We start from the raw sequence: 12,148 nt of genomic DNA, 5'->3' as shown, positions 1-12,148 counted from the left end.
TGATAACTAAATTATGTAGGGCTTAAAGGGCAGGGAGCATTTTTGGCTCCACAGGCCAGATCCTTATCAGGATCAGTCTCAGATGCCAAATTTAATGGGTGGTCAGGGCCAGGGCAATCTGAACATAAATCAAGAAGGTGACAATTTATCTTATTTTTCTTGGCCTGAGATATGTATTTTTAGGACCAACGATATTCTTGTGATTGTAATTTGTTTTAAACTATTTTTAATGCTGCATTTTAAATTGTTCTGAGCCACCTAGAGCCTTAAGGCGAAGGATGGGTAATAACTGAAGATAACAACAACAAACGTTGGATTTATCATTTATCATCATTTATCATTTCTATCCTACCCCTCCTCCTGAAAGGTAGGATTTAAGTAACTGTAATAAATACGCAAAGTTGTATCAGTAAATAACATTTGCAACAGACAGTAAGTGTAAAAAAGAGGGTATATTGTAACTAAATTAGATAATAGAATTAATTAATACAACCAGCTTACCATTTTATAGTCATTAACAATCATGAGCTCCAAGTATTTCATTTCTTCAAATATGCCACGGGAAACCTGAAGGATTTTAAAAGCTGTAGTTGGATTCTTTAAAACGAATTTAGGGTTTTTTTACCACTTGCCATGCAATGCTGTTCTGTGTACCGAAACCTGATTCAACTGAAACCTCTCAAGGGTTTAGGATTATATACTTTAATGACAGTATTTCTAACTATAATATATTCATTTCATTGGCATGTTTGTTCTTTCGATCTGTTCCATGGCCATTTTACAAATTATATCCATTGGAGTGGAATTTATTAAGAAGTCCCAAACTTAATCCCTGGCATCTTCAGTCAGTAATACCTAAGGCAGTGGGCAGTGGTTGCTGGTGCTCATTGGGACTAGAAAGGCGAATGGCAGAGGGACCAACAGTTAGTGGAGCCAGAGCAAATGACTGGCAGTGCCAACCAATTCTAGCTTTGTCCCAACCCTACCTCTGCTACAAGAGCAACACCGAGGCTATGGGGGAGGAAGCTGATAGCCAGGGCTATCCCCTCCCCTGGGCGTGTTGCAAGTAAAAGGGCAGGCAAGTGCTAGCTGAAGGCCAGGTTAATGGGGCATTGCCCCATTTGCCCTTAAAGAGCAGCCTCCACTGTTAAGAGCTGGGAAAGAGCTCTGCGTGTCGAGACCCCGCAACCACCCCCTCAAAGATGAATAAAACACCAAGACACAGGATATAAGGTTAATGTTATTGGGCAAATTTTGGCCACAACTTTATTGGTTACAGAATGTGAGTGGCATTGGCTTAGGCAGTGGCGGAGTAAGGCTCCGCGGTACCCGGGGCGGCAAAGGAAACGCCCCGGGGGCGTGGCGTCGTGACATCACATTGTGACGTCATGACGCTCCGCCACCAGGGCGTTTCCGGGGGTGCCGGCGCCGCTTCTGCAGCCCTCTTTTAAGCCGAAGAGCTCGCTTTTAAGCTCTCCGGCTCAAAAGGAGGCTGTGGAAGCGGCGATCCGATGACAGAGTGCGCCTGCGCGTGCAGGCGCACTCCGTCGTCGGGCCGTGCGCTGCCGCTCCCAGGGTGACGGAGGGAGCGGCAGCGCGTGGGAATGGTGGGAGGGGCTGCCTCTTGTCACCCCCACGTGCCGCCGTTCGCTCCGTTGTCCCAGGAGCAGCAGCACCGCACACACCGAGCACTGCTGCTCCCGGGGGGACGGAGCCAGCGGCAGCGCGTGGGGCTGACAAGCGCCGGCCCCTCCTACCACTCCCCACGCTGCCGGTCACCCCGGGAGCAGCAGCGCTGCACGGACGGGGTGCTCCCTCGGCCGTGCGCTGTTGCTCCTGGGGTGACGGAGGGAGCGGCAGCGCTTGGGAATGGCGGGAGGGGCTGCCGCTTGTCACCCCCATGCGCCGCCGCTCGCTCCGGTCGCCCCGGGAGCAACAGCGCACGGCCGAGGGAGCACCCCGTCCGTGCAGCGCTGCTGCTCCCGGGGTGACCGGCGTTGCCTGGGGAGTGGCGGGAGGGGCGCCGCTTGTCGCCCCCACCCGCCGCTTGTCGCCCCCACCCGCCGCTTCTCGCCCCTGTTGCCCGGGGGCGTACCGCCCCCACCGCACCCCCCTAGCGACGCCCCTGGGCTTAGGCATTGAGTAGACCGGGCAACATCTGACTCCTGCCTGCTGCGCAGGAAGTCTGGTAAGGGTAAACCGCCGGTAGGGGGAGCCCCGTCGATGCAAACCAATTCGAGCTCCCTCCCTGGGTTCCCGAAGGGGCTGTGGCATGGCCCTAGCCCCGCCCCGGGCTTCGGACAAGATCCATACCGCTGGATTCCTTTAACGGAATACCCTTAAGCTTGGAGGAGCAGGCGATGGCCAGGCCTCCCCTCCTCCATCATAAGGTCACCCAATGCCTAACCGCAAAACCCTACAAAGTTGTGACGGTTGTAAGCGAGTCAAAGAGGAAGCCCTCCGGCTCGCGTCTCTGCTTAAATGGGTCCCAGCCACGCCCACCCCCCAGCCAGCCAATTGGCTGGATCTTGTCCGAAGCCCAGGGCGGGGCTAGGGCCATGCCACGACCCCTTCGGGAACCCAGGGGGGAGCTCGAGTTGGTTTGCATCGACAGGGCTCCCCCTACTGGTGGTTTACCCTTACCAGACTTCCTGCGATTGGCTGGCTGGCTGATGACACGGCCGGGAATCCTCCGGGCAACGCGGAACGACGTCCCAGCCCCCGAAGGAGAGTGGGTGGCCACGCGGTCCACCGCAACTCCTCCCCACAGGTAAGTGGAGCGGACATACCAGTCAGGGTAGTACTGTTGATCTGATGTAATATAAGGCAGTTTCATATGTTTAGCCATTAATGCATGGCAGTGCAAAACAGGGGTCTTCAACATGGCATCCGCACATGCCAGTGTGCCCGCCAGTACATTCAGTGGCACCCAGTGGAAGTAATCTTCTCAAAAATACACATTACACAAGAGACTGCTCTTCCTGCTCAGTCTCTGTTTGCTCTGGCTCAGCTTCTCCTACAATGAACACCCCTCCCTTCAACATACCAACACAACACTGGATGTCAGAATTAGACACACACCTTCCCTTCTCCTCTGATCATGTGGGAGGTGCAGAAAGCTTCCTTCTATGAGCATGTGCAGTAGTGGCTGATGTGGGTGCCTTTTCACCCACTGATAGGAGGGGCTAATAGGGGTGCATGCCCACACTATTTTGTGGTCCTATCTTTTTTCTGCTCTTACAGACGTAGCAGCCATTTTGTGCTATGCCATGCTCCCCACTCTGGCCATTTGGAGACTGGTGGCACTATCTTAAAACTTCAAATGCACCTGTTGGTCCCCCAAAAATTGGCAATCCCTGGTGTAAAAGGCTCTAATTCTTTATTAAGATTAAAATCTAAATCATACATTCCAGCAGCAAATGTCGAGTTAGCCAACTCAGTCCTTGAATTTATCCCAAATCCTGAGCAAACTATTATTTAAAGAGGAGTGCTTGCGGTATTTCAGGATGAAATTATAATTTTCTTCATTCTTTACACCAGCTTTTTGTGCACGATTTGATCATATCATTAGTGATTTACATAACAATTCAATTTGATCTCTGTACTCACACCTCCTTTTCTTTTGCATCTTTCAAAATTGTTTACTTGTTTCTGGGTTTTTCTGAACCCACAAAAATATGCAATTACAGACTGTACACTGGGTCTCTTCCATCTTTACTGGTAGGAACAGCAAATCATCAATTATGCCAGGAACATACATGAAGTGAATACATGTACTGTATATTCTGGCGTATAAGACTACTTTTTAACCCAGGAAAATCTTCTCAAAAGTCGGGGGTCGTTTTATATGTGGAGAATCTGCGGTTGAGTATATCTCAAACTCTATATTTTAACTGGAAAAGTTGGGGGTTGTCTTATACGCCCAGTCGTCTTATACGCCAGAAAATACGGTATTTGAAAATCAAAGAAATTGTGTGATTGACACAGCATTACTGGTAACACTCACAGCTCTCCTTCTCCTTTTCCGTCTTAGCCACTGCAACTCAGACAGGAAGGGCCATTCAGAAGTAGAGTCATAATCTATGGAAGAAAAAATAATAGCAAAGAAGTTTCAGCTTCATGGGATATTACCCATACCTTTATCAAATTGGCCAATAAATCAATTTCCTGTGCACCTAACAGTTTGTGTCTCCTTTCCACCCCTGCATTGGTGTTTCTCCTGTTTCTCCTCTCTGATGGACTCCGACCTTTGTTTCCCCAAGATTTGGTAACCTAGAGGTCTATTTCAAATCCCCCATTCTTAGCCATGTTGTGCAAGCAAACTGTGGTGTTCCTTGCAGTGGTGTAGGAAGCTGCTTTGCCGCCCGGAGCGGCAAACGCAGGGGCACCCCCTGGGGTGTACTGCTGCTTGCGCGCTGCAGCCTTAAAAGTTGCTGCCACCGCACGGAAGGGGTGGCGGGCGGCGGCTTGGGAGTGGGGGGGCAGCACCGAGTGTCACCCTCCCCCCAGGCTGGCACCCGGGGTGCTCCGCCCTCATCCCCCCCCCTCGGTACGGCACTGGGTCCTTGAAGAAATGGGCTGCCTAGATCTGATTTTTTTCCCTGGCCTTCAATGCAGGGCTGGCCTTACCACTACTGCTGTCTCAAATTGCTGGGGTCATATGTAGGGAACAGATTAGCTTACAAAATCAGCTGTGCTGTCCCCCACATTCTCTATCTTCACCCTTTTAAAAAGGGCTAAAAACCTGTCTATTTAGACATGATTTTTGTCGGTTAATGTGCCTAGCTGACAACTTTATTTACTACTGTTTACCAAAATTGTTCTCAGACACAGTTTCCCCATGTACAGTAGATCTTTCACCTTGGAACCACTGAACAGACTCCTTAATCCTATCCCTGGTGTCCATGACTACCCAAAATCACACACCGATTCACACTACCAGTGCTTCATCGGTTGTGGCATCAGAGGACACAGAGCCCAACTAACTAGAAATCAAAAAGGGACAGATTTCTCCAGAGAATCAATGTGGGTGGCACTACCAGAACCAGAGAGTAATTTACTATTGGCATTTAACTACTGCACCCCTGACCAAATATATATATATATATATATATATATATAGAGAGAGAGAGAGAGAGAGAGAGAGAGAAAAGCTACACATTTTGAAATGCAACAGTTCCAAGAGCACTGGCAGAAATATTTTAAACAACTGGAACGTGATTTCCTCATCTGTAGATGCCAATGAAACCCTAACATTTTCACAACTGCAGTAAGTATCAGGTTGTCACTAAAAATTATTTTAAAAAATTTGAAAAAGAAAAAGGGATATCTTAAGAAAGGAAGATCATAAACGATATTGCTTATGTCTACCTAGTTCTGCAGGGAATTGAGCATGTTGGTCTCATTCAGGCAGAGCCAGCCCGCCCATAAGGCAGGGTGAAGCAGCTGTGTCTGGTGGTACCCCTCCAAGGCATCATCCGCTTTCTGCTGCCCAGCTGGTTTCCCCGAATCTAGGGGCAGAGAGGGACTGGTGGCAAAGCTCTGTGGAACACCTCCCCTCCTGCTGAGTTGGCAAAAGGGGAGGTATTCCGCCACCCAGCTTTGCAGCCAAGTCAGGGAGGGGGGATCTTCCCTTCTGCCCAGCAGGGGCAGAAGCTCTTGTGGAGTTTGCCTGTCGCCCCCCATCATGGGGGTGGCAACGAGCTCCTTCACCTAAGGTGCTGAAACCCCTCGGGTCACCCCTGCATCCAGGCATTCTTCAGAAGTGTGGGAGAATAATGCATGGAGAGCGAGCAGAAGCATATTCCCCAGACCCACCCTCCAAGTCCCCATCTCCACAGACTCCACCTTCGCTGATTCAGAAGCAAGGACTGAAAGGAGAGTTTTCACGTTTGGCTAAACATGCTTATAATTACTCCCCACAATCAGGAACCCTGGTTGCATGAGGCTCTTAACCACAGGAAGGATTCTAAGTGTGCTCGCCAAATGTGCAAAGGATCCCTCTTCAGATCTGCTGCTCAGTATGCCACACTCAGGGTTGGAAACAGTAAGGATGGAGACACTGATGGAGACAGGCACGGCCCTGCTCCACCTCCACATTTATTTATTTCTGCGCACTTTCAGAGAACACCCGAAGAGGTTTCTAACGCTGCAGCATTCAAATATAGACTGCCACCAATTGTTTCAGCACTTGTTACAGCAAAACGTTAAATGATTTATAACTGACGGAGTCGTTGTATAGCATTAAATATCACTGCAACAGGATATCAGAAGTTCCATACCAAGGTCTTCCAATTGCTTGGAAGTATTTGTTCCCAATGTCCTCTGGATGACATGTGGTCTACCTGTACTTCTCTGTAACGAAAGAGAAAAACAGGTCTGTCATTCACGGGACAAATTTAAGCTCAAGACATTCTAATTTATGGAATATTGTTCATGGGTATGAAGCTCCACCCTTTAAATTAACTAATATTGCCATAGCCTAACCAATTAATCCTAATGGGCCAAAGCCACACTATGTGATATAGTGAGGAATTCAATGTCATGCCATTATTATTGTTCTGTCTGGCAAGCAGCAACGCTTGTGCTGATGAAACAATCTCCCCTCTCCTTCCGTCATGGACTTGGCTAGATGCAGTGGAGTGGGGGGAGGCACCAGCACCAGCACCCCCAGGGGAAGAAGGCTCAGAGCCAGCGGACTGGAGGTGGTATGACAGTAAGTGGTCAGACGGAAAAGACTGGGAGGAGGAAGTTTCGGAAGCTGAAGAGGAAACAGGGTTTAGTGAGCAGGAAGAGGCTGTGGCAGAGCCTCACATGGGGGGACCTATATCTATTTTCCACACCAGATCTTCAGATACAAGGGAATAGTCCAGATCCTCTGAAGTTTCCCTAAAGTCTATCTACTGAATCAGAGCTTCAATGAAGCTGGATGCCTTCAAGGGAAAAGGGAAAACTGCAATTCCATCTACACATATAGTAGTACGGTAAAGGTAAAGGGACCCCTGGCCATTAGGTCCAGTCATGGCCGACTTGGGGGTTGCGGCGCTCATCTCACTTTACTGGCCGCGGGAGCCGGCGTACAGCTTCTGGGTCATGTGACCAGCATGACTAAGCCGCTTCTGGCGAACCAGAGCAGCGCACGGAAATGCCGTTTACCTTCCCGCTGGAGCGGTACCTACTTATTAAGATTTTGAAATAGATGCGAATGCTCAGATTAAAAATTATATTTCAGCTTACAAAAGAAAGGGGCGGGGAAACAAAAAAGGGGAAGGTAATTATTTGCTTGCTTAAATTTCAACCTGATTAACAAAAATATATGACTGAAGGTCAGAAACATCTTGCCAGCAAACAGCAGGAGAATCCAGGTTTTAGAGACTTTTGTCATCTAAATGCAATGGCATTCATATTCATAGAATATGAAGATTATTCTTTATTTTTTAAATAAGGTAATGAATATTCAAAGATAGCAAACAAAGTCAGTTGTACACAAATCTGACTGCAAACATTACTGACCTACAGAATTCTTATCTTCTATTCAAGCCCAAAGGTAAAGGTAAAGGGACCCCTGACCTTAAGGTCCAGTCGCGGACGACTCTGGGGTTGAAGCACTCATCTCGCTTTACTGGCCGAGGGAGCCAGCATACAGCTTCCGGGTCATGTGGCCAGCATGACTAAGCTGCTTCTGGCAAACCAGAGCAGCACACAGAAATGCCATTTACCTTCCCACCGGAGAGGCACCTATTTATCTACTTGCAATTTGACGTGCTTTTGAATTGCTAGGTTGGCAGGAGCAGGGACTGAGCAACGGGAGCTCACCCCGTCGTGGGGATTTGAACCGCTGACCTTCTGATCGGCAAGCCCTAGGCCACCTGCATCCCATTCAAGCCTATCAGCTAACAAATCAAAACAACACCTACATAGCTCAGTATTAACTTACCGTACTGTGAGTCAATTCCAAAGGCTCTATCAAATATAGGTAATAACTATCTTCAAACATACCACTAGAATATAAGACAAAATATAAATTTAAGAGAATTAAGTCAAGGAAGCTATACCAGAGTAGGCATTTACAGAATCACCAGTATTGTTTCAGACTGCAATATCTGCGTACAGAGCCCATCAATTTATTTAATATAGTTATAAGACTGTTTAGGGCAAACACTCCCAAACAGGCTTCCGAAAACATTAAGCGCTATATAAAACATAATATTAAAACCAGAAAAAATGAATAGTGATAACCATCAATAACATTAAGATAACATAATAATAATAATAATAATAATAATAATAATAATAATAAATGTCCAGTAGCACCTTAGAGACCAACTAAGTTTGTTCTGGGTATAAACTTTTGTGTGCATGCACACTTCTTCAGAGACACTAAACAAGTCACCAGACCCTTATATATATAGTGGGATGGTTTATATACTGAAAACTATGGAGAGACCTGGTCTCAATAGAGATATTGGATTCTTGTCTCATTACACATGCAAAGCTATTTTTGATCATCTGCATATTATCCCTTGCTTTTTCCTGTAGGACTAATTGCAGTCCTTAACAGTCATCAGCAGGTTTACCATACCCACTGAGTCAATCACCCATTTCCTACTACCCTTCTGAGAAAACCCCCACCCCACCCTCCCACTATATATAAGGGTCTGGTGACTTCTGTTTCAGTGTATCTGAAGAAGTGTGCATACACACGAAAGCTTACGGTATACCGAGAACAAACCTAGTTGGTCTCTTAAGGTGCTACTGGACTATTTTTTAATTTTTTATTTCGTCTGCGTCAGACCAACACGGCTACCCTACCTGAAATTAAAATAACACTCAGCTCCGCAGAACCATAGAATCAGAAGCATAGTCGAAAATATGGGTATTCATATCAGCTGTTCACCTTTAATTGAATTGGAAATAAATCTGAGGCTTCCCGAATAATCCCTTCCTGGCCACTCACCCTGTGCACCATCTCTGCGAGCCCATCATCTTCCTCCACAATTCCTTAAAGCATTCACTGACTGTGAGGTGGCAGCTGGAGCATCTGAGGGGCTCATCTGGAGAGGGAGACTTCCCCCCCTCCCCCCCACTGTCCCATCCAGTAACTATGTTGCAACTACATAAACTAGCAAGATTGCTGAATTGCAGGGCGTTCAACTGGATGATGCTTGGGATGCACTTACTGGAGTCCATTGCATGTTGAAAGCGCAGCTTTGGAGTTCTCGACACCTCTGATGTTCCCATGATAGTAACAGTGTTCTCCTCCCTGAGGAATAAAATGGACAGCTTTATTTAAGGTTTTTGCAATTTGTTTATAAAAGGGTTAGCGTTCACCTGGGACTGTATAGGGTAAATGATCGCATATAGGCTATACAGGGCCAAAAGCATGTATTCTTGAATTCCAGCATTTTTTAAGGAAAGTACAAGAAGCATGTATTTCTCCTAAATGAAAAAAAAAATGCTACACTGAATTAAAGCTGCAGTTCTAAACAGACTTAGTAGTGATTCAGCTAAACTTTCTGCTCAGTGAGCATGATTAGAATTTTTAAGAATTCAAACCTTTAACTAATGTTTTGAAGGAAAGCTCTTGAGGAATCATCAGTCCTATATTCTAATGAACTATAGACCTTTCTGCTTCATTCATGATGTTTTAAGAGCTAAAATACCTACTAACATGTTTTTATTGTAATAATAATCTGTTATTCTTTTAAAAGGAGAGCACACTATTTACAGAGGAGTTAGAAATACAGTCAATTGACTGATAATCTAGGAGTCTGTGATTTAAGCAGCGCTTTTTTCTGGGAGGACGCATACCCCTAAACTTTTTGTCCATTTACTGTATTTATTTTCCCCGATTTGAACTATAAAATGGTGATTTTCTTGAGTCAAAATGAGAGTACTCCTAAACATTTTTTTAAGGAAAAAAAGCATTGAATTTAAGTAATATTAAGTATAATCTGAATCTATTCTATTTCTATCTGAAACCAGAGTTGCTATCTTCACTTTGTTTTTCTAAGATCAATGAATAAAATAAAGATCTCTGGAAAACACTGCCCTGTCAGAGGAAGAATAAAATAATGATTACTAGCTGAACAAGAAAGTAAATGACAAAACAAATTAACCAGATATGCAATGATGCACTTATTCTCTCTGGTCACTAAGGAACACGGGAAGAGCAAAGGTAGTAGTACCGGTACTAACTCTACTCTGACACAAAACTGTTAAGATAAGAGAAGGCCCAAATGCCTCTGCAGTCAGCCAGTGCTTTCAATAAAATTGTATGCTATGGTCTATGCACTCCAGAAGTCTTATTGCAAAGGTCACAAAGAAGCAATTATATGTTGCTCTTACAGCAATCATTTATAAATTATTTCATCTCAGTTTCAAGTCTCCACATATGGGCAATTTAAATTTAAATTAAAAAAAATAATTAAAGTCTATCCTTAAATGAAATATTAAAGGGCTATCTTTGACCTTCAGGGTAATAAATCAGTTCCGCATTTGGGGGGCGTAATGATACCTGCTATGGAACACACGATTTCAAGGTTCTTCTCAGTGTTTCCAAATCAATTGAGTCTGTAAATATCCTCAAGGAAATCTAGATCAAGTTACTGCAGCATGCAAAGATGGTGCAATTGCTGACTCAAAGGTTCTGTGTAAGACTCATGACTCAGCAACTCCAGAGCTGCTGATAATGCAAACAGTCCCTTTAGCATTGAGTAAGGGCCAGGAAGATGGTTTTTTTAAAAAAACAAAAAAAACAAAAAAAACAAGAACAATTTTTTTGTAAATTTGTTTGAAGGCCAATGAAGTTGCTAGGCTCCCAATTCTTCAGTCTTGTTGCAGCTGTGCATATGAGGTAGTAGTACATACACCAAGCCCTTCCACAGCGCAACAGAGAAACATCAAACTGAGGGCAGCACAACATCTACATGCAGAGAAATGTGGAACGGTTCCGAACAGTCCCAGAATTACCAAAACTTCCTCACCACACATAAAAGTTAACATCCAACTGTGAGATCCAACAATTATTTCAACACTGATTCCCTTTGAACATTAGACGCATACTCTAAAAAAAACCAAAACAAAAAACCATAGGATTTCCTGGTTTGGACATTATCTATGCATGCATGGTGACCGAAGCAAGGGAATAAGCATACAAGCCCAAAGTTTCCCACTGATCTCACATATACAGAAGCAAGGGGAGAGATAACATCTAAACAGGCCCACAGTCTCAAGTCTCTCAAATCCTTATGGAAAGTTTTGAAGCACCATCACCTGCAAAGGACAATGGTAATGCCGATCTCTGTAAGTAAAGGCAGGATAATTATGACCTAAGGAGGCATGGTTCCATGCAAGCAGCCAGACTGAGAGCACTGCGATGAGATAGGCAACGTACCAGTAGTTTTATGTTCCACTAATCCTAAATGACATGCTATCCTTTAAATATATTTTTTTTTCAAACTTAACAGTACAGAAATGGGTAAAGTTAGAATACCAACTTCTACACTTTTGCACAGAACTTGAACAGGTGAGAATTAGTAGAAATCTGCAAACATTTACGATACGTTTAAGATATGCCCTATTTAATGCTGTAAGTTTCATAAACCATAAAATGCATAATCTATGGTTTCCGCAATGAATATACATCAGATGGCTACACTAATTTTGTTAACACTTGGCATAGGAAATTTCATTCAATACACATCTATCAATTTAACGGCAGACAGGGCCGTATGACTAAATATAGCTCCTCTAAAACAGAAATAGTTATATGTTTGTTAAGTGGTTCCTAACTGCCAAGTGTATACAATCCGTAATTATTATATTATGGGCGGCAAGCATTTTAGGCTTGTCAAATTGATGCAAGATCGCCAATGTGCAGGTCCTTTAATGTGGGGTGCTTTTTGGTGGTGTGGTATCTGTAAGCTTGCTAACAGAATTGACCCCGTTACAAATGTCACTACAGGAAATGCTCTTCAAAAACTGCCTAGAGTTTGAAATCTGCAAGGATAAGTGGGGGAAACCATGTAGCATATGCTGGTAAATGTTAACTCTTTGGCCAGGATAAAATATTTCAACATTACCTTTGAATATTGTGGTTTTCCTTCTTCATAATGAATCTCCACATAATCAGAGGATAATAAATCAC

General features: G+C 44.8%; 1 protein-coding gene across 1 annotated transcript in view; it reads right to left on the bottom strand.

Moving 5' to 3' along the window:
• The window catches only part of ADAM23 (ADAM metallopeptidase domain 23), a 73,364-nt gene that overhangs the window by 45,989 nt on the left and 15,227 nt on the right, over positions 1-12,148 (bottom strand). Inside the window, exons 4-9 of the mRNA XM_033170121.1 lie at positions 12,084-12,147; positions 9,180-9,262; positions 7,937-8,000; positions 6,282-6,354; positions 4,007-4,080; positions 502-567 (exon numbers count right to left, since the gene is read on the bottom strand). Of these exons, the coding sequence (XP_033026012.1) occupies positions 502-567; positions 4,007-4,080; positions 6,282-6,354; positions 7,937-7,996 (273 nt within the window). The 5' untranslated portion in view covers positions 7,997-8,000; positions 9,180-9,262; positions 12,084-12,147. The remainder of the gene's footprint in view (positions 1-501; positions 568-4,006; positions 4,081-6,281; positions 6,355-7,936; positions 8,001-9,179; positions 9,263-12,083; position 12,148) is intronic.

This window comes from Lacerta agilis, chromosome 1 (genome assembly GCF_009819535.1).
Source record: "Lacerta agilis isolate rLacAgi1 chromosome 1, rLacAgi1.pri, whole genome shotgun sequence".
Lineage (NCBI taxonomy): Eukaryota > Metazoa > Chordata > Lepidosauria > Squamata > Lacertidae > Lacerta > Lacerta agilis.
This window is presented reverse-complemented; position numbering and strand designations above follow the sequence as displayed.